General features: G+C 43.0%; 1 protein-coding gene and 1 long non-coding RNA gene across 2 annotated transcripts; one reads left to right on the top strand and one right to left on the bottom strand.

The window, feature by feature from the left end:
- Window positions 1-5,032: 5,032 nt before the first annotated feature.
- Window positions 5,033-7,251, top strand: LOC118365760 (homeobox protein XHOX-3). The gene is made up of 3 exons (XM_035748117.2): window positions 5,033-5,036; window positions 5,403-5,641; window positions 6,397-7,251. The coding sequence occupies exons 1-3, from the start codon at window positions 5,033-5,035 to the stop codon at window positions 6,865-6,867; spliced, it is 714 nt and encodes a 237-aa protein (XP_035604010.1). The 3' UTR covers window positions 6,868-7,251.
- A 7,118-nt stretch (window positions 7,252-14,369) lies between these two features.
- On the bottom strand, window positions 14,370-20,991 carry LOC118364732 (uncharacterized). Its single transcript, XR_004821645.2, has 4 exons — window positions 19,247-20,991; window positions 18,991-19,176; window positions 14,678-14,804; window positions 14,370-14,521 (listed from the first exon to the last, which is right to left on the bottom strand). It is a non-coding gene; the product is annotated as an uncharacterized LOC118364732 (long non-coding RNA).
- Between the last annotated feature and the right edge of the window lie 2,279 nt (window positions 20,992-23,270).

A 23,270-nucleotide genomic window follows, 5' to 3' on the forward strand; every position in this document is an offset into this window, starting at 1 on the left:
TATTTAATTTCATAATTAGGCCAATTTACAAAATAACTTTGTAGCCGCCTCTCTTGCTGTCCTAAATGTAGGCCTAAATAATGTGTGTGGGACTATTTCACGAAATGTGATATTATGGAAGAAATGGTTATGATTCAACGTACATTCTTTCAGTTCAGGAATCAAGTGAGTTATGCTAGAACTATGCATTTGCACATTTGTTGTCTAGGCAAAAATGGCTATTAGCACTAGTGCTAGGCTTATTGTGTTCATTAACGTTTTAGAACATTTAAGTCAGCCTACGTTTTTCAAGTGTAATTTATTAAAATGATGATGGACCAACCAGCCATGTCACCACCCAAGAATAAAACAATTAAATAAACGTTCGTGCATGTTGAGGAACCCCATGATGGTATTCATGTTTCTTACATATTGCAGTCGTTAACATTCGGTTTGCCATCTTGGTCCAGAGAGCGAACCACTCTGCCATTTGAAGCTGTTCTGTGCGTTTCATTATGCCTCAACGCGACGCCTATTCTTTTTTGAGACCAAAATAAACCAATCCACCCCTGTAGAGATCGGTGGGAGTCGAACAAAATTCTTGAGCCGATGCCAATTCTTCTCCCTTGACTGAAACTGGAGTTTGTTAATTTAACGACGTTTGGCAAAGGCCCGTGCCCTCTTTGTCAAGACCGAAGCAGATGTGGTCTGTGTACAGTCAAGAGGGACCCACACTGGTACTGTTTATGTTGGAGAAACAAATATAAGCTTCACACGCACAGAATATAGGCCTCGGTGGTTCCATTTGTCTGCCACTGATTCATCGGTTATTTTTATTTACTTATTTTTGCTTCATCTCTGACAGGTCGGTTTTAGCATCTGTGTTATCAAGAGTCGATATGTCAAACACATTTCACTGTTACTAATGAAGGTACTAATGTTACTAATGACATCATCAATATTAAAAAATGGTTTTGTAAACACATAGATAAGGTAGCCTATACTGCAATTGTCAAATTGTATATTTTTCAGTCGATGACATACAGAGCGCTTTGCGTCCAAATGGGCGTACATCTTATCGACGTTAATGGTTTTGCGCAAAGGTTTATTTTCCTCTACATTATGTAACATAGTGAAGTTGAAATTATGTTGGGTAAATCAATTGAGTGTTTTCTTGTCAAAATATTCAATAACAGGTGTTTTGTCCCCCTCACCCAATGGTTTGACGCTTACCTACAGTGAAGACGAGGTGCGGATAGGCTAATCGTGGTGAAAACATGCGTGATGCACACACGTCACAAGGAGTGCACACTGCCTCTATTAAGCATTATGATATGATCGTACCAGATGCATCTTTATTTATGGGTCAACAAGCACGTCGAGAGAATGTTCGATAAGAAAGAAAAGCAGCGCTGCTCTCGGATCAGCTTTCTCCATTCAAATTATTCCACAATACTGACGACGGATCAGATCCCAGAGAGATTACTACCACCTATTGCTGCGGCTTATTATGCTTACCCAATAATAATGTTCCAAATCACATATGGGGCACATCATTGCCCACACGTTGGCACACACCATGAAAACGTACGCTACTAGAGATAGAAGGTTCTAACAATGATCGGAGCGCTACGAAACGAAAGGTCAGCTATCATTGTTTTAACTGGTAACGGAAAATTAATATTTCAGTCCTCCTTACGAATTAGCCTATTGCTCCATCCTCTATAGAAATCTCTGGAAAAAAATCAGAGACCACTGCAACATTAACAGTTTCTCTGGTTTTACTATGTATAAGTATGTGTTTGGGTAAAATTAGCGTTTTTGTTTTATTTTATAAACTACTGGCAACATTTCTCCCAAATTTCAAATAAAAATAATGTCATTTAGAGCATTTATTTGCAGAAAACGACAACTGGTCAAAATAACAAAAAAAGATGCAGTGTTGTCAGACCTCGAATAATGCAAATAAAATAAGTTCATATTCATTTTTAAACAACACAATACTAATGTTTTAACTTGATCTGGTGGTCCTCCATCCACACCTCGATTGGCCTGGCTGTGTGGCATGGAGCATTGTCCTGCTGGAAAAATAAATCTTCAGAGTTGGGGAACATTGTCAGACGAGAAGGAAGCAAGTTTTCTTCCAGGACAAGTTTTCTTCCAGGACAATGCTCCATGCCACACCTGTCATGGCCAGCCGAATCTCCAGACCTGAACCCGATTGAAAACCTCTGGAATGTGATCAAGAGGAAGATGGATGGTCACAAGCCATCAAACAATGATGCTTGAATTTGCTGCTTGAATGTTTGCGCCAGGAGTGGCACAAAGTCACCCAACATCAATGTGAAAGACTGGTGGAGAGCATGCCAAGACGCATGAAAGCTATGATTAAAAATCAGAGTTATTCCACCAAATATTGATTTCTGAACTCTTCCTAAGTTAAAACATTGCTACTGTGTGGTTTAAAAATGAATATTAACTTATTTTCTTTGCATTATTCGAGGTCTGACAACACGGCATCTTTTTAGTTATTATGTAACTTTCTGCAAATAAATACTCTAAATGACAATATTTGTATTTGGAATGTGGTAGAAATGTTACCAGTAGTTTATAGAATAAAACAAAAACGTTAATTTTACCCAAACACATACCTATAAATAGTAAAACCAGAGAAACTGTTAATATTGCAGTGGTGTCTTAATTTACCCAGAGCTGTATATATGCTCCTCCATCCAAATGTTCATTTTCAACTCGGTGACGCGCCCACAGGTGGTACTCTGCACACTCGTTCAATGAAAGCTTCCGAAAGTGAGCAGTTAGTGGTCTGATCATAAGGGGGCGCTCAGTGCCTAAACCCACGACCCCTTTTCTGCCCCCAAAACATGGGAGGGTATACACTATGGGAAGTTCAGAGGTTAGGCCTATATTTACCCAATATACTGTAATAGTAGAATGCATTCATGTGACCTATTGAATTGAAATCAGAGATAGGTCATTTTAGCGTAAACTGTTTTGTTTTTAATTTGTTAGTCTCTCTGTATAATACTCGATAGACGTGTGTGGTTAACGTCTATTTTGGGGTAGAGAAGATACAGATGTCCAGAACATCGATGTTTCACACCTCGAATTACATCCAAGTTTTTGTGAAGTACATTTCTGTAAAGTATTTTGATTGATTTCTGGTTATTTGCTCCATCAGAATGTCCTGGATGATTGTCAGTTAATTGTATATATATATTTAGGTAGAGAGATGATGTGCAAACTTCCCACTTTGCAGACGTTTAGTGGCTGATATCAATCATGTCGATGATTCCTCATAATACTAACCCTGTATTCCAAGCGCCATTGGACCTGGTTTGACCCGGTTTGCCTCTAGACAGAAGACAACTGTCAATCAACTTGGAGCCACTCGGCCATTTGTGATCAAAGAGTCTATGTATAACAATACAAACATCCACTTGGGTGATAGCAGTAGCCTAAGCCATCCTTCAGCGCCATGTCCGCCGATCTAACTACGTGCACGTCTGTCTACGTCTGGAATAGGATAGATTGGTGGACTACTGCGCACCCAGGCTGCCACCCCTCTCCACTCTCCCGCTGGTCTCGATTTCCATGACCACTCCGCTGGGGCAAGGCAACGTTTATTGGGGCAAGGAAAGGTTTATACGTTGGGGAGCGGGACAAAGAGATGCAGAGGCTCTTCCACCAGTCTTATAGCCTACCCGGAGGCGAGCGTGTGACAACTAACACTTCCTATTCACCAATTACACAAAAATTACGTTCCCATGCTTTTCCATTTTAGATCGTCTATCCAGAATGAGGGCGACGCATCGATTCAGCCATCTCTGCAATTCACTTCTCACAGTGACAAATTAATGAGAGAGTTAGGCGGCTATACATTAGATTTCGTTTAGGTCTATGATTAACAAATCTGCTCAATGGAATAAATAATCGATCCCCTCAGTGTTTGACGCTTGGCCTAGCCAGTTGAATTAACACTCTTTAATCATCGATGGGATCAGGACTGGATTAAGCATTGTAAAAGTGTTCTGATGGAACATAATCCAATGATCCCATTGATCAGTCAGCTAGCACCCCATTTACAAGTGCGCACTAGGTGCAACTGTATTGACACATTAGTAAGCACTTATGGTAGGCTATTTCCTCTGATTTTATAGGTACCAACTCCTATTTCAACGGGGGACTCTGATACATTTAGGAACCATATTTCTTTTCAAATGTGTTACATGCATGTAGCTACGTTAATATTTCTGTTTGACTCTGTAGCCTATCAATAATATGTTTTTAAGCATGTCTCTGTTTCAATAATCATTAACATCATCATCGCCACATGTCTTTACATAGGTGTAATTATACCAGTGTATGACTTGGTGTTTTAAATACTATTTATGCCTAACTATATGTCTAAAATGTATCAAGTCGGTCAACAATATCTGAGAAAATGTTAAATGCCGGGTTTTCTGCCTTTGTGCAGGTTGTACCTCACATTTACGCAATTTACGAACATTAGGGTTCTAATGATTGACTTCCCGACATACAAACATCAAACGCCACAGAACAATGAGGGTTGGTCTATTTCGACAGGGAAGCTTCTGTGACAGTAAGGAAAGGGAGGTCGATCTTAATTCTCCATAACAAAAGTACAAAGACTGGTCGGAGACCAAAGACAATTGAACACCTCATTCCCTCCTTGCGCCCAGGCGGCGCCTTGGCGGATAGACCGTGTCTCTCATTAGCAAAAGATGTCTCGACCAGGGAGATATAAAAGACAGAAAGAAGGAGAGAAAGGAGGGGGGTTCAAACCGGGCGACAAAAACAACTCATCCCTTCTCTGTAAACGAACTTGGCTCGAGTCTGCAGACAGTGCGTCAACAAGGCAAGGAGAGAGACACCAATTTTAGCTTTATTAATTTTGGATGATACAGTGGCGCACGCATTGGGACATTTTTAAATTTTAGGCCAACAATTATAAAGGAGTAAACTTGGTTTAAACTTGAAGCCAGGACACATATATCAGAAAAGAAACGGCAATATGCGTAAGTAGCCCTAAAGTATTCTCAAATCTTAGTTGTCTGTAGCCTTGGCTTGCACATGCGGTGGAAGCCAACCGATAAAGTGTTCTTAGGCTATTCCCTTTTAGGCCCGTGCTACTTTAGTAACGTACGCGTAATTAAGCATGGACAATACATTGCCAAATATTATGCTACGGGAGTTATATCTCGACTAGACAACAACGACCGTGATAGCATCTGTTTGGTATTCTTTTCGGATTATAGGCCTATCCTATTCTATTGGGAAGTTTGGATTGAAACAGTTCGCAACAGACATGCACGTGAATTTCTAAAAAGAAATCAAAACTGCTCTTTTTCATTTAACTTCATTCTCAATGTTTGTATTTTCAGTTGCAGAGGGCAGGGAAACCCCGGTCGCCATAGTGGTTGATAGAAACAGTGGACATGGAGATGAGCCATGCCCGCGCAGCTCAGTCAATTTGATTGACCACAGTCGACGACACCGAACAGCCTTTACCCGGGAACAACTGTCCCGCCTGGAGCAAGAATACCTCAAGGAGAGCTATGTTTCTCGACCGAGGAGATGCGAACTGGCGACAGCACTGAACCTCCCCGAGACCACAATCAAGGTAGCTTACCCTACTGCACACATAGCAATTCTAATTAAATGTCAAATGAGTTTTTACCTTTCTTTCTTGTTCATTTTTAGAGTTAAGCCTACACTTGGCATACTGACAGCGACGCAGCCTGCCTTATGCAGGGGCCCTGACCAACTTAATCACTTTAATTTTATTTTATTTCACCTTTATTTAAACCAGGTAGGCTAGTTGAGAACAAGTTCTCATTTACAACTGCGACCTGACCAAGATAAAGCATAGCAGTGTGAACAGACAACACAGAGTTACACATGGAGTAAACAATTAACAAGTCAATAACACAGTAGAAAAAAAAATAAGAGAAAAAAATAGTCTATATACATTGTGTGCAAAAGGCATGAGGAGGTAGGTGAATAATTATATTTTTGCAGATTAACACTAGAGTGATAATATGCATATAAACAACATTTATCTAAACTATTTGAGGATTTTTTTATGAATGACAAGGAATGCAAGGCATGACTTCATAAATGAGGGAGTTTAGCAACAGCTTCTGTTGGGAGTGCTCCAAGTAGGGAGTGTCAGTTCAGGCTCCCGAACTACCAGTTTAACAGTGATGGTCTAACCTTACCTAAATGTAACCTAAACAAAGCACATTTGTGATGTATTATAGTGTGGGTCTACTGTAATTTGTCATTGAGAAATGTGAAGCAGCCCAGGTTAGGTGGGCATTTCGGTTGGTCCCTCCTTCCTTCCCCTCTCATCCTTTCTCTCCTCCCCAACCCCAGGTATGGTTCCAAAACAGGCGAATGAAGGACAAGAGGCAGCGGCACTCTCTCAGCTGGCCACACCCCCTGGACCCCAACCTGTGTGCCCTTATGGTGAGCCAGGCTGCAGCAGGCCTACCTTACCCCTTTCTCCCCCACCTCCCCCTGCACCTCTACTCTCACCTCGGGGTGGGGGCAGGTGCCCCCTCCATTCCCAGCCCCTTCGCTGCACCCCTCAGACCACTGGATCCCCTGCGACTCTCTCACTCCCCCTACCCCAGGCCGGGTGGTCTACCCCCAACAGCTCTCTACCCCCATTCCAATGTGATGCACAATCCTGCCACTTGCCCCTGCCCCCTCTGCCTCCACTGGGGATCAGACCAACTGTTCAAAGCCAGAGGGCTGACCGCGATTGGCCTGAATCGACCACGCAGTCCCAAAACGATGGCTACCAGTCTGGACAGGAGGGAAGAGGTGCCTTTGCCCAGATGAAGTTTCCTGCAGTAGCTACCAGGAAATTATGATATGAAGTCAATGGTGGTGACAGTACATTGAGCACAATCACACCTCATGATCAGATAAACAGCCCTCCCTGGAGGAGTGCAATTTGATCCAGCTTTCCATGTTGTTGGTGCTCTAGATTTGCATGTGTCTGTCTGTAATAACACAGCTGGGGTTGTTAATACTGTTTTATTTATTCATGTGAAATGCAACAACTTTCCAGATTGATGACCTTGAAACATTCCAGCCTAACACTGGGGATGACCTTGAGGCAATAAAAAAAAAGTTCCTTTTGTCATAACTGCATTTTCTTTAGCTCCAAAAATGAGAATCTTCATTCTAACTGCCGACATTAGTAGAATGTCCAATTAGACATTGCAGGTGAAACAATATATATATATATATATATATATATATATATATATATATATATATATTGAAACTTTTCAGTCATAAAAATTCTCCCATTTCACTGTTTGCTCTGATAATCAAGTACAAATCTCAACACCTGAGAAATGGCTTTACAGAAACTACTGTTGCTCGTTTGTTTTTCTAATGTTTGCACTATTCTATTATTTTGTCTAGAATTGAAGAGAATGCATACGGTACCAGAATATGTGATGGCGCAATGTGCACATAAGATTTTCTTTTCCACCTTTCGGAATATGTGATGAAATATTTGAGTTAATACATATATGAGAAATCTCTTGTTCAATATTTTAAAAGAGCAAATTGTGATTGAGTACACTCGTTTGTATCAACAATGACCTATATTACTCTGTCAAGCATACTTTTACAAAGTAAATTAAATAAACTAAAATCAATCTACATTGTCAATGTACTTTTGACTGGTTCAATTGCACACATAGAACCTATATTCTAATCATATAACTGTGTCTTATCTGTTAACAGTTCCTTGGTCTAGGGCAGCAATACCTTGTTTAGATTACTGTACGTGGTTCTTTGTCTGATTCAGCAGTAATCCCAGACAGACTGTAGACACAGAGGCTATCAATTACATTATTGCTATTTATTGACATTAAGGTGCCCTGTTATTACAGATTGTATTACACATTCAGAAGCTGCATGTTCTTACCAGTCTAAAAATAGAGCAATTATAGCACAGGCCAAAACATCAACAGATAGGAAGATAATGATGAACAGATTAAAAAAGGGCAGAGCGATGGACAGAATGGTTAACATGACTAATAGAAGCCCTCACCGATGTATGCCATAATCAAAGTAATATTATACTGTATGTCCGGGAATAAAACAATATCAAAATATCCAACTATCATTGAAGCTGAAAACAAATGATTTAGCCTACTGCTGGACACATTTGCAGCTGTGTGTCATTACGTGAAACTGCAAAGCACAACAACCCTCCACATCTTGTAAATGGTTAGTGGAGTGGTAATAAAATGTTTTGGACAGAAATCCCCAAAACAATGTTTGTAATGAAGCTCTGTTAACATTGTAAAACAGAAACATGGATGGAAGAGTTCACCCTCCGCTGAGATAGACACAAAACCAACCAATTGAAACACAGCCCTGATAATCAGACTGGAGGACTGGTTTACCAAGTTGACCATCAGGGCAACGCACTCTGCTCCAACTCAACCTGTGCTGTTATCAAGAAGAACAGAACAACATTCTTTCTATACTGTAGTCCCAAAAACTGAGTATCCAGACAACTGTTTCTTTGCAAGTCTGTCCCTTGAAAAGGTGATAAACCGGGCTACTGGAAAACAAAGGTTGATCCTACTTCGCAAGTCTTAAAACTTGGCGAGGTCACCCTTCTCAAATGCAGATCAAACACTACTTTAATGATTTACCTACAGGAGCGGTTTAGAATATATTATAGTATGTGTAAGAATGTTTTATTGCACATCTTTTTGGAAGCAAGAACTTTTACAGTGATATGGATACAGTTCACAGAAAAATCAATTTGGCACTTAAAGAACAAAAACAAACCAATAACTGCCGCACTATAAGCGCTTGCTACTTACTGTATAGTACATTTCGTGATGCATTATGGTAACCAAATGAAGTTCAACGGAAGTTTTTAAACCTATGGTCCTTTCAAATGAAATCAGTCTAGATTGATTGCTTTTAACTAAGCACTCATAATGACTGGGCAGATTATTTCTAAAGGCCAGCAGTGGCTTAGATTACCCTGTGGTCTCCACACCTGCACAGGTGCTTAACAAAGTATAGGGAGAGATTAGTCTGTCTGAATACAGCTTATGTTGGCGGGACACCAAGGGGAAGAGCAGCCATTTGTGAAGGCTCTTCTGTCTAGGGTTCATCTCTACACCTCTGTTGTGATCATGTGTTTGCCTGACTAAATATGACTGTCTACCAAGACCTTCGAGGTCACATTATATATAACAGTAGTATCAGAATTGGGAAAGGAACTAAAATAAAAAGTTGTTGCAATGTCAACAATATTGTATTAGAATAATAAATCATGAGTAGTCATGAGTGGTCATCGTGCCCTTGGATGAAATGACTAAATACATTTGTAAGCAGTTATTTGTTGGATAAATTAGTTAGCAATTTACCTTCATTAAAATTGCCTGTGAGGCACAACCTGCAGGAATGGTGTCAGCTTTTATTGGGACCAAAGGGGATGGAGAATTGCATTTCTGGAGGAGACCTCGCGGTCCTATCCATGTCGGTCACAGAAGCAATGATGTCCAAGGTCTCTCAATCACCACCCTTATGCATTATGGCCAGTCTGTCCTGGCGTAAGACACGAGTAAAAACTTTCGCGAAGCCCTGTTGCCTGAAATACAATCCCATACCGTCTTCTTGACCAACGCTACTCCAGATTTGCACAATCCCTCAGGACTCAAAGAACAATCTCAGGGTTCGGAGCGCAAAGACTTTAGTCTTTTATATGAACAGCGACTGAGGAATGAAGCGCTAGGGAACGGCCTCTGTAAATGCCATTGAAACACTAGATGGGAACAGACAGAGGGGAATCTCTTTCCCTCTGGAAGTCTGCATGGGTAATAAGATCAGACAGACACTGGAAAGAAAAGCTCTCTAACATGAGAACTATGGGCAAACCAAGCAGCGAAAGAAAGAGCAAACAGTAAAATCTCTGCTTCCCACCCAGCATTTCTGCCTGTGTATGGGGAACGCCACTATGTGATATTTACAACATCCTGCTGCTGGACATGCTAACGACATGCTAACATAGCCTCTGTCTCTTTCTCTTGTTTTAATGGCATCAACAGTCACAATGCTCTGCAACCAGACTGCTTTCTATACCTTTACTTTCAACATGCAGCCTTATAGTAAGAGATTGTTTAAGGTCTGGATTGGTTCACAGCCAAGGCCTTGAAATGGCATCAAGTTAATACGGTATACAATGTAAACCAAGAGGCAAATTAAGAATTTATAAGTACTTTCAAATATACTTAATACTGTAAATATGACATTAATGACAACTATGTGACTTGACAAGAGATATATTCACAAAAGGCTGCTGAGGTTCTGGATTGTGTTCAACAACTAACAATAACTACGTTCAATGTAATGTATCCAAATGGAGGCCTACCTTTTTTACTTTCAGTTACCAGATCTCTCATTTTTATTTTTTTAAATAAATGCTTCTACTTGTGTTTCCTACTAATTCTAACAGCCAGCCAGACAGCCAGCCAAGCAGTCAGTTCCACAAATGGGATATAAATACTGCGGTGGATAACAATCAATGCTTCAGACTACAGGACTAAACTTTATTTGTCACATGCGCCGAATACAACAAGTGTAGTCTTTACCGTGAAATGCTTACTTACAGTTGAAGTCGGAAGTTTACATACACTTAGGTTGGAGTCATTAAAACTCGTTTTCTAACCACTCCACAAATTTCTTGTTAACAAACTACAGTTTTGGCGAGTCGGTTAGGACATCTAACTTTGTGCATGACACAAGTCATTTTTCCAACAATTGTTTACAGACAGATTATTTCACTATATCACAATTCCAGTGGGTCAGAAGTTAACATACACTAAGTTGACTGTGCCATTAAACAGCTTAGAAAATTCCAGAAAATGATGTCATGGCTTTAGAAGCTTCTGATAGGCTAAATGACATTATTTGAGTCCATTGGAGGTGTATCTGTGGATGTATTTCAAGGCCTACCTTCAGACCATCACAAGTCTGGTTGATCCTTAGGAGCAATTTCCAAATGTCTGAAGTTACCACGTTCATCTGTACAAACAATAGTACGCAAGTATAAACACCATGGGACCACGCAGCCACCATACCGCTCAGGAAGGAGATGTGTTCTATCTCCTAGAGATGAACGTACTTTGTTGCAAAAAGTGCAAATCAGTCCCAGAACAACAGCAAAGGACCTTGTGAAGATGCTGGAGGAAACAGGTACAAAAGTATCTATATCACAGTAAAGTGAGTCCTATATTGACATAACCTGAAAGGCCACTCAGCAAGGAAGAAGCCACTGCTCCAAAACCACCATAAAAAAAGCAAGACTACGGTTTGCCACTGCACATGGGGACAAAGATTGTACATTTTGGAGAAATGTCCTCTGGGCTGATGAAACAAAAATGGAACTGTTTGGCCATAATGACCATCGTCATGTTTGGAGGAAAAAGGGGGAGGCTTGCAAGCCGAAGAACACCATCCCAACCGGGAAGCACGGGGGTGGCAGCATCATGTTGTGGGGGTGCTTTGCTGCAGGAGGGACTGGTGCACTTCACAAAATAGATGGCTTCATGAGGATGGAAAATTATGTTGATATAGTGAAGAAACACCTCAAATGGGTCTTGCAAATGGACAATGACCCCAAGAATACTTCCAAAGTTGTGGCAAAATGGCTTAAGGACAACAAAGTCAAGGTGTTGGAGTGGCCATCAAAAAGCCCTGACCTCAATCATATAGAAAATTTGTGGGCATAACTGAAAAAGCGTGTGCGAGCAAGGAGGCCTACAAACCTGACTCAGTTACACCAGCTCTGTCAGGAGGAATGGGCCAAAATTCTTATTTTGGGAAGCTTGTGGAAGGCTACCCGAAACGTTTGACCCAATTTAAACAATGTAAAGGCATTGCTACCAAATACTAATTGAGTGTATGTAAACTTCTGACCCACTGGGAATGTGATGAAAGAAATACAAGCTGAAATAAATCATTCTCTCTACTATTATTCTGATATTTCACATTCTTAAAATAAAGTGGTGATCCTAACTGCCCTAACACAGGGAATTTTTACAGGGATTAAATGTCAGGAATTGTGAAAAACTGAGTTTAAATGGATTTGGCTAAGGTGTATGTAAACCTCCGACTTCAACTGCACAAGCCCTTAACCAACAGTGCAGTTGAAGAAGAAAATATTTACCAAGTAGACTAAAATGTAAAAAAGTAATAAAAAGTAACACAACAAGAATAACAATAACAAGGCTATATACAGGGGGCACCGGTACAGGCTAGTTGAGGTAATCTGTACATGTAGGTGGGGGCAAACTGACTATGCATAGGTAACAAACAAACAGCGAGTAGCAGCACTGTACAAAAAGGGGGGGGTCAACATAAATTGTCCGGTGGCAATTTTATGAATTGTTCAGCAGTCTTATTGCTTGGGGGTAGAAGACATTGAGGAGCCTTTTGGTCCTAGACTTGGCGCTCCGGTGCCACTTGCCGTGCGGTAGCAGAGGGAGCAGTCGATAACTTGGGTGACTGGGGTTTCTGACAATTTTATGGGCTTTCCTCTGACACTGCCTAGTATATCGGTCCTGGATGGCAGGAAGCTTGGCCCTAGTGATGTACTGGGCCGTTCGCACTGCCCTCTGTAGCGCCTTACGGTCAGATTCCAAGCAGTTGCCATACCAGGCGGTGATTCAACCGATCAGGATGCTCTCGATGGTGCAGCTATAGAACCTTTTGAGGATCTGGGGACTCATGCCAAATCTTTTCAGTCTCCTGAGGGGGAAAAGGTATTGTCGTGCACTCTTCAAGACTGTCTTGGTATGTTTGGACCACGATAGATTGTGGTCCACCAAGGAACTTGAAACTCTCCACCCACTCCACTACAGCCCCGTTGATGTTAACGGGGGCCTGTTCGGCCCGCCTTTTCCTGTAGTCCACGATCAGCTCCTTAGTTTTGCTCACATTGAGGAAGAGGTTGTTGTCCTGGGTGATGAGCTTCGTGGGCACTATGGTGTTGAACGCTGAGCTGTAGTCAATGAACAGCATTCTCACATAGGCGTTCCATTTGTCCAGGTGAGAAAGGGCAGTGTGGAGTGCAATTGAGATAGCGTCATCTGTGGATCTGTTGGAGCAGTATGCGAATTGGAGTGGGTCTAGGGTGTCCGGGAGGATGCTGTTGATGTGAGCCATGACCGGCCTTTCAAAGCGCTTCATGGCTACCGACGTGAGTGCCACGGGGCAGTAATCATTTAGGCAGGTTACCTTCGCTTCCTTGGGCACAAGGACGATGGTGGTCTGCTTGAAACATGTAGGTATTATTATTATTATTGAGGAGTAATGTCTCTTGATGAGGCTTGACAGATGAACCAATGTTCCATCCACATTCTCATCTGGACAAAATCATTTTGGAAGAGTAAAAACAAGTGTCAGCATGCAATCCACAAGCATGCCTGAAGTTATGTTGACCAGTACAACATACAGTCTCAACAAGTCAGATTGGCTGGTTTGGCTGGTTCATGGAAGGGTCAGCAGCCTTGCCGTTATCTAAGTCCATAGCTTCTTCTTTGAGCAGGTCCCTTGAGTGATCGTGGTCGATGGCCTTGTTGTCGACAAGGTGCTTCCTGCAGATACTCGGCCCTCCAGGAGTTTGATACCCCTGTGGTAGAGCTCTCAAGCATCTATTCAATTTTCTAATAGGGGTTTTGGGTGGCTAACAAGTATTAGTATTGTTAGTTTAGTGTGTAGACATGACTGGCCCTATGTGATGCCCTTGTGTGTTGTTGTCGATGTTCTTCTCTCTACACTTGTAGATGAGTATATCTGGACAGTAATGATTGAGCATTTCTGGGGGCTCTCTGAAGTTCTGATTTCTGAGATTATAATATGCACCCCTGGGAATATTAATATGCTTTTAATTAATTTTGAATGACTAAACATATGTTTGCATTTATGTGCTATTAAAATAGCATGTGTGTTTGGATTTATGGATAGGCCTATATAAAGGCTTGGTTCAATCTTTAGTAGAAAACATGGTATTTGCACATTTACAGTAATGGGATGTTTGAAGGAAATATTGTTGGGCCTTTTGTTAAAGAAACATGTCATTTTCCTGTTGTTAAATTGGAATCTAAAGAATAATAATTACTAACCTTTGAACCTGTATAATCTGACATCTTTCAAAAAGCTTCTCAGGTATTTATATGTGCATGTCTGTGCACAGCATATATGCATAGTACCGTACACAGCTGACACAGTGAACTTCGGATGTGCTCACCTAGGCTGCCATGTTGCCTATCTATTGCCGTAAGTCAGTCTTGACAATAGGTGGCACTGTGACGAACACCTGGTCTGCCCAGGTCTCTGAGCAGGCTGGCCCTCAGCTGCAGCCCCCTGAGATGCTCTTCCTCCCCCTCCTCCCCCTCCTTCAGCGCCTGGGTGACCCTGGGAGGAAGTGAGCGGAGCAGGCCAGAGGCTGCAACGCCATAAAAAAGTTTATTTTGAGTTGAGGAGGCAATGCAATGTTTGTTTTATTGATCAGGTAACAGAAACATATATAGAAACATATATAAAATATGGGGGGGGTTAAGGTAACCATAGGACACAGCACCAGGCAGCAGATAGTACTCACATTGGGATGGATGGGGCAGAGGGGTGCTTTGTGGATTTTACCCTCGTCTCCTGCTGACTCCCCCAGCAGGCCCAGTCTCTGACACCTGCTCTGGCTATGTTTCTCATGGGGCTCCTGCAACTGCTCTCTGCACAAAGAAGGTATAAATACACAGGGGATAATGGGAAGATGGGCGACAACTAGAGGGGGGTGGAGACAAACACAAAGACAGGTGAAACAGATCAGCGTGTGACAAGCAGACTATTATGACTCAGAGCAGTAGACTATTATGACCCAGAGCAGCAGACTATTATGACCCAGAGCAGCAGACTATTATAATTCAAGAGCAGCAGACTATTGTGATTCAAGAGCAGCAGACTGTATTATGACTCAATTGGGTGATTCCATGCCAGGAAGTCCCAAAAATAATTTTGGTATATCAGATTGTTCTGGAAATTCTCACATAGAAGCGTCATTGGGAGGAAGGATGTTTGATATGTGTTTTACATTTGTATCACAAACCATTTTTGAGAAAGTCATGATGGAAGTGGAGATTTTAGGCCCTTTTTAGACCTACACATGCCTCCTGTAAGACCCTATGATCTGTGAAAAGCACATGATACAGACAACATATTGATTGGTGTCATTATACTCCTGATAGTGTGCTGTAAAACATGGAGTGTGTCTGAATTCTGAAATACAATGTTTCACATTAATTTATTAAACATAAAACAAAAATACAAATATCTCAAAAAGTACCCTTTTTTAAATTTGTTTGAAATAATATACTCTTCAAACACCTCAGATTTCCAGTGTGGGTGCTCTGCTACTTTCGAAGATATGGCCCATTTTATACAGTGCCTTGCGAAAGTATTCGGCCCCCTTGGACTTTGCAACCTTTTGCCACATTTCAGGCTTCAAACATAAAGATATAAAACTGTATTTTTTTGTGAAGAATCAACAACAAGTGGGACACAATCATGAAGTGGAACAAAATGTATTGGATATTTCAAACTTTTTTAACAAATCAAAAACTGAAAAATTGGGCGTGCAAAATTATTCAGCCCCTTTACTTTCAGTGCAGCAAACTCTTTCCAGAAGTTCAGTGAGGATCTCTGAATGATCCAATGTTGACCTAAATGACTAATGATGATAAATACAATCCACCTGTGTGTAATCAAGTCTCTGTATAAATGCACCTGCACTGTGATAGTCTCAGAGGTCCGTTAAAAGCGCAGAGAGCATCATGAAGAACAAGGAACACACCAGGCAGGTCCGAGATACTGTTGTGAAGAAGTTTAAAGCCGGAGAGACATGGTCTCTCCTATCATTGCTATGCAGACGACACACAATTAATCTTCTCCTTTCCCCCTTCTGATGACCAGGTGGCGAATCGCATCTCTGCATGTCTGGCAGACATATCAGTGTGGATGACGGATCACCACCTCAAGCTGAACCTCAGCAAGACGGAGCTCCTCTTCCTCCCGGGGAAGGACTGCCCGTTCCATGATCTCGCCATCACGGTTGACAACTCCATTGTGTCCTCCTCCCAGAGCGCTAAGAACCTTGGCGTGATCCTGGACAACACCCTGTCGTTCTCAACTAACATCAAGGCGGTGTCCAGTTCCTGTAGGTTCATGCTCTACAACATCCGCAGAGTACGACCCTGCCTCACACAGGAAGCGGCGCAGGTCCTAATCCAGGCACTTGTCATCTCCCGTCTTGATTACTGCAACTCGCTGTTGGCTGGGCTCCCTGCCTGTGCCATTAAACCCCTACAACTCATCCAGAACGCCGCAGCCCGTCTGGTGTTCAACCTTCCCAAGTTCTCTCACGTCACCCCGCTCCTCCGCTCTCTCCACTGGCTTCCAGTTGAAGCTCGCATCCGCTACAAGACCATGGTGCTTGCCTACGGAGCTGTGAGGGGAACGGCACCTCAGTACCTCCAGGCTCTGATCAGGCCCTACACCCAAACAAGGGCACTGCGTTCATCCACCTCTGGCCTGCTCGCCTCCCTACCACTGAGGAAGTACAGTTCCCGCTCAGCCCAGTCAAAACTGTTCGCTGCTCTGGCCCCCCAATGGTGGAACAAACTCCCTCACGACGCCAGGACAGCGGAGTCAATCACCACCTTCCGGAGACACCTGAAACCCCACCTCTTCAAGGAATACCTAGGATAGGGTAAGTAATCCTTCTCACCCCCCCCCCCCCTAAAAAGATTTAGATGCACTATTGTAAAGTGGCTTCCACTGGATGTCATAAGGTGTATGCACCAATTTGTAAGTCGCTCTGGATAAGAGCGTCTGCTAAATGACTTAAATGTAAATGTAATGTAAATGGATTTGGATACGAAAAGATTTCCCAAGCTTTAAACATCCCAAGGAGCACTGTGCTAGCGATAATATTGAAATGGAAGGAGTATCAGACCACTGCAAATCTACCAAGACCTGGCCATCCCTCTAAACTTTCAGCTCATACAAGGAGAAGACTGATCAGAGATGCAGCCAAGAGGCCCATGATCACTCTGGATGAACTGCAGAGATCTACAGCTGAGGTGGGAGACTCTGTCCATAGGACAACAATCAGTCGTATATTGCACAAATCTGGCCTTTATGGAAGAGTGGCAAGAAGAAAGCCATTTCTTAAAGATATCCATAAAAAGTGTTGTTTAGAGTTTGCCACAAGCCACCTGGGAGACACACCAAACATGTGGAAGAAGGTGCTCTGGTCAGATGAAACCAAAATTGAACTTTTTGGCAACAATGCAAAACGTTATGTTTGGCATAAAAGCAACACAGCTCATCACCCTGAACACACCATCCCCACTGTCAAACATGGTGGTGGCAGCATCATGGTTTGGGCCTGCTTTTCTTCAGCAGGGACAGGGGAGATGGTTAAAATTGATGGGAAGATGGATGGAGCCAAATACAGGACCATTCTGGAAGAAAACCTGATGGAGTCTGCAAAAGACCTGCGACTGGGACGGAGATTTGTCTTCCAACAAGACAATGATCCAAAACATAAAGCAAAATCTACAATGGAATGGTTAAAAAATAAACATATCCAGGTGTTAGAATGGCCAAGTCAAAGTCCAGACCTGAATCCAATCGAGAATCTGTGGAAAGAACTGAAAACTGCTGTTCACAAATGCTCTCCATCCAACCTCACTGAGCTTGAGCTGTTTTGCAAGGAGGAATGGGAAAAAATTTCAGTCTCTCGATGTGCAAAACTGATAGAGACATACCCCAAGCGACTTACAGCTGTTATCGCGGCAAAAGGTGGGGCTACAAAGTATTAACTTAAGGGGGCTGAATAATTTTGCACGCCCAATTTTTCCGTTTTTGATTTGTTAAAAAAGTTTGAAATATCCAATAAATGTCGTTCCACTTCATGATTGTGTCCCACTTGTTGATTCTTCACAAAAAAATACAGTTTTATATCTTTATGTTTGAAGCCTGAAATGTGGCAAAAGGTCGCAAAGTTCAAGGGGGCCGAATACTTTCGCAAGGCACTGTATATACAAATTGACATTATAGGTTATTAACTGATCACATTCAGCAAATCACCAGCAGAGGGTGTTCCCTTTGAATCAATTTTCGCATTCATTGTGTTCATAGTGCTCATAAGATGTATCATAACATCAAAAGTAGCAGAACACCCGCTCTTGAAATGTGATGTACTTGTAGAGTACATCGTTTAAAACAATGTCTATATAAAAATGAGCAAAATCAAAAAAGGGTACTTTTGAGGTATTCATATTGATTGTTTCAATGTTGAAAAAAAAGTATGTTCTTTTTTTATTTTAATCTAGACATAGTCCATATTTTACAGCACACTATAAGGAGTATAACGACACAAAGATGTTGTTTGTATCATGCACGGTTCACTGATAACAGGATTTGACAAGAGGCAGGTCTAAAACAGGCCTGAAATGGCCACTTTCATCATGATTTTCTAAACAATGGGTTGTGATATGAATGAAAAACATCATAAAGACAAAATGAGGAGAAAAAATCCAGAAAATCACATTGTAGAATTTTAAATTAATTTATTTGCAAATATGGTGGAAAATAAGTATTTGGTCAATAACAAATGTTTATCTCAATACTTTCTGGATTTTTTACCCCCTCATTTTGTTTGTCATAGTTGAAGTGTACCTATGATGAAAATTACAGGCCTCTCATCTTTTTATGTGGGAGAACTTGCACAATTGGTGGCTGACTAAATACTTTTTTGCCCCACTGTATGTGCTGTGACTCTATCATTACTCAGTGAAGTGACTACAATGACTGTGCTGTGACTCTATTGTGACTGAAGTTTTGCAGGGTCCTCACCACACCGTGTCTCCTTGGAGCGGATGTGCTGCAGCCAGTCTCTGATCCTGCTCCTCTCTTTTCCTCAGTAGCTTTGCGTCGGTCACAGGCCCTCAGGTTAATCAGCACCATCATGTCATACAGCAGCCTGTCCTTCACCTCTCTGTCCAGCCTGGAGTCTGTAGTGAAGCTAGTGGAGTGGTTGATCTCCACACACAAATACACAATTATATCACACTGTACAAATACATGAGCAAGTGAGTGTGTGTGGTCTCACCTCGAACAGCCAGGGCTTGAGGCGGTAGTCGATGAGCACGTCGAAGCCCAGGATCTCGAAGTAGGCCCCGGTGGCGGTGTTGGAGGCGGCGTGGTACGAGAAGCATGTGTGGTAGCTGTGCTGGAGCACTGAGTGGGCTGAGACCAGAGCCTTGATCACCACATCCTCGATGTCAGCCCACACCTTCCCCGTATCAGTGCATCGTCTCCAGCAGATGGGTCAACTTCCTGTGGGGAGGGGGGAGAGAGAGAAAGACAGCGAGCGGGACAAAGACCATTCAAACAGACAGGAATGTCGCCACATACAGTATCGGTTGTGCGTCATGTCATAGACCTATTCCAATGCCGCTGCCTCTTCTTGCGAAAACACTTTCAACTGTCACAATGTTGTTTGTGTGTACAACTGCAGACAACTTGATTTTTTCACTTTATCCACACTGTTAAGGTTCTTGGAGTTAGTTTTGTTTGGGGGCAAAAATACGCCTGACATATCAAGGCAGTGATGAAATATGAGCGGCAGTATATCAGCCTCCTGAGTCGTGACACATGCTGCAAATAAGATTGGATGCTTGGCCTGCTGACAAGCCTGGCTGTGTCTCTTGCATACTGATACGAGTATGGTACAGGGGACCTGGGCCAGAGATGGCCATAAGTCTCAGAGTGGGACATGACTGACAGCTCTGAGTCATTGCTTTTAGACTGACATTAATTGTTCTAGCTGCTTCATTCCGACAGCATTTGCATGGTCTGTTTTGTGACCGACAGGGTTTTCTCAAGTGGATTGAGCCATTATCCTAATGAGAGGGAAACATGTAGAATTTATACCTAAAAGAATAGGCATTGTGCTTGCCTTTCACTCCTGGAACCAAGCACGAGTAAATACCCACGCTACAGGAATACCTTGGTGAAATACCATAGCTGGATAGTCAAATACAGCATCAAAGTGAACGCCCAGGAAGACTCGTGTCAATAGATCACCTTTTGCTTCTCGTCCCAGACAAAGTTCCCACTGTGTTTGTTAATGGTGTAGTTGGTCAGATGCATGAAAGAGGACAGTGAGTGAGACAGAGACTGTCGAATAGGAACTAGAGAACAGGAGTACATTCACAGTGTTTGAATGTTTGGCATTGTTGCTAAGTCTTTTATGACAAGAGCTAGTAAAACGGTAGCTTGAGTCATCAATGGGGCCATATCACTGGTAAACAAATATGGTTGGAGAGGAGCAAGATTGAACACACCCACTGTAGGTCTGAGTTCAAGGACAGATGTCTATCTTATCTAAGTCCGTCTGCCTGCGTGTCTGTGTTTGATTGTGTTCCTGTCTGTCTCAATCCCCTTGAACACGTTTACAACATACTGATGATGTACAACATATCAATACCGACAGAAAACAAATGTTAGCATTTATATCCTACATTGTACTAAACATTACATTGTACTATACATTACTTTTATTTTTGCACCGTCTCTATGCACATTCACACACTCCAACACACACACACGTAACATGCACACACATTTAGACTGACACATTTACACACACTCACATACAGTACAATTCACAGTACAATTCACAGTACTTCCGGCGCCGACAGAGATGGCCGCCTCGCTTCGCGTTCCTCAGAAACTATGCAGTTTTTTGTTTTTTTACATGTTATTTCTTACATTAGTACCCCAGGTCATCTTAGGTTTCATTACATACAGTCGAGAAGAACTACTGAATATAAGATCAGCGTCAACTCACCATCAGTACGACCAAGAATATGTTTTCCGCGACGCGGATCCTGTGTTCTGCCTTACAAACAGGACAACGGAATGGATCGCATGCAGCGACCCAAGAAAACGACTCCAAAAAAGAGGGAAACGAGGCGGTATTCTGGTCAGCCTCCGAAAAAGGGCACATCGCACACCACTGCCCAGCATTCTTCTTGCCAATGTCCAGTCTCTTGACAACAAGGTTGACGAAATCCGAGCAAGGGTGGCATTCCAGAGGGACATCAGAGACTGCAACGTTCTCTGCTTCACGGAAACATGGCTCACTGGAGAGACGCTATCCGATGCGGTGCAGCCAACGGGTTTCTCCACACATCGCGCCGACAGAAACAAACATCTTTCTGGTAAGAAGAGTGGCGGGGGCGTATGCCCCATGACTTACGAGACATGGTGTGATGAAGGAAACATACAGGAACTCGAATCCTTCTGTTCACCTGATTTAGAATTCCTCACAATCAAATGTAGACCACATTATCTTCCAAGAGAATTCTCTTCGATTATAATCACAGCCGTATATATCCCCCCCCAAGCAGACACATCGATGGCTCTGAACGAACTTTATTTAACTCTTTGCAAACTGGAAACCATTTACCCGGAGGCTGCATTCATTGTAGCTGGGGATTTTAACAAAGCTAATCTGAAAACAAGACTCCCTAAATTTTATCAGCATATCGATTGCGCAACCAGGGGTGGTAAAACCTTGGATCATTGTTACTCTAACTTCCGCGACGCATATAAGGCCCTGCCCCGCCCCCCTTTCGGAAAAGCTGACCACGACTCCATTTTGCTGATCCCTGCCTACAGGCAGAAACTAAAACAAGAGGCTCCCACGCTGAGGTCTGTCCAACGCTGGTCCGACCAAGCTGACTCCACACTCCACACTCCTGCTTCCATCACGTGGACTGGGACATGTTTCGTATTGCGTCAGATAAAAATATTGACGAATACGCTGATTCGGTGTGCGAGTTCATTAGAACGTGCGTCGAAGATGTCGTTCCCATAGCAACGATAAAAACATTCCCTAACCAGAAACTGTGGATTGATGGCAGCATTCATGTGAAACTGAAAGCGTGAACCACTGCTTTTAATCAGGGCAAGGTGTCTGGTAACATGTCCGAATATAAACAATGCAGCTATTCCCTCCGCAAGGCTATTAAACAAGCTAAGCGTCAGTACAGAGACAAAGTGGAATCTCAATTCAATGGCTCAGACACAAGAGGCATGTGGCAGGGTCAACAGTCAATCACGGACTACAAGAAGAAACCCAGCCCAGTCACGGACCAGGATGTCTTGCTCCCAGGCAGACTAAATAACTATTTTGCCCGCTTTGAAGACAATACAGTGCCACTCACACGGCCTGCAACGAAAACATGCGGTCTCTCCTTCACTGCAGCCGAGGTGAGTAAGACATTTAAACGTGTTAACCCTCGCAAGGCTGCAGGCCCAGACGGCATCCCCAGCCGCGCCCTCAGAGCATGCGCAGACCAGCTGGCGGGTGTGTTTACGGACATATTCAATCAATCCCTATACCAGTCTGCTGTTCCCACATGCTTCAAGAGGGCCACCATTGTTCCTGTTCCCAAGAAAGCTAAGGTAACTGAGCTAAACGACTACCGCCCGGTAGCACTCACTTCCGTCATCATGAAGTGCTTTGAGAGACTAGTCAAGGACCATATCACCTCCACCCTACCTGACACCCTAGACCCACTCTAATTTGCTTACCGCCCAAATAGGTCCACAGACGATGCAATCTCAACCACACTGCACACTGCCCTAACCCACCTGGACAAGAGGAATACCTATGTGAGAATGCTGTTCATCGACTACAGCTCGGCATTCAACACCATAGTACCCTCCAAGCTCGTCATCAAGCTTGAGACCCTGGGTCTCGACCCCGCCCTGTGCAACTGGGTACTGGACTTCCTGACGGGCCGCCCCCAGGTGGTGAGGGTAGGCAACAACATCTCCTCCCCGCTGATCCTCAACACGGGGGCCCCACAAGGGTGCGTTCTGAGCCCTCTCCTGTACTCCCTGTTCACCCACGACTGCGTGGCCACGCACGCCTCCAACTCAATCATCAAGCTTGCGGATGTCACAACAGTGGTAGGCTTGATTACCAACAACGACGAGACGGCCTACAGGGAGGAGGTGAGGGCCCTCGGAGTGTGGTGTCAGGAAAATAACCTCACACTCAACATCAACAAAACTAAGGAGATGATTGTGGACTTCAGGAAACAGCAGAGGGAACACCC

This window comes from Oncorhynchus keta, chromosome 32 (assembly GCF_023373465.1).
Source record: "Oncorhynchus keta strain PuntledgeMale-10-30-2019 chromosome 32, Oket_V2, whole genome shotgun sequence".
Taxonomy (NCBI): domain Eukaryota; kingdom Metazoa; phylum Chordata; class Actinopteri; order Salmoniformes; family Salmonidae; genus Oncorhynchus; species Oncorhynchus keta.

Coding starts and splice junctions, on each gene's coding strand:
- LOC118365760 (XM_035748117.2), top strand. Junction 5,642..6,396: donor TCCCCGAGACCACAATCAAG/GTAGCTTACCCT, acceptor CCCCAACCCCAG/GTATGGTTCCAAAACAGGCG.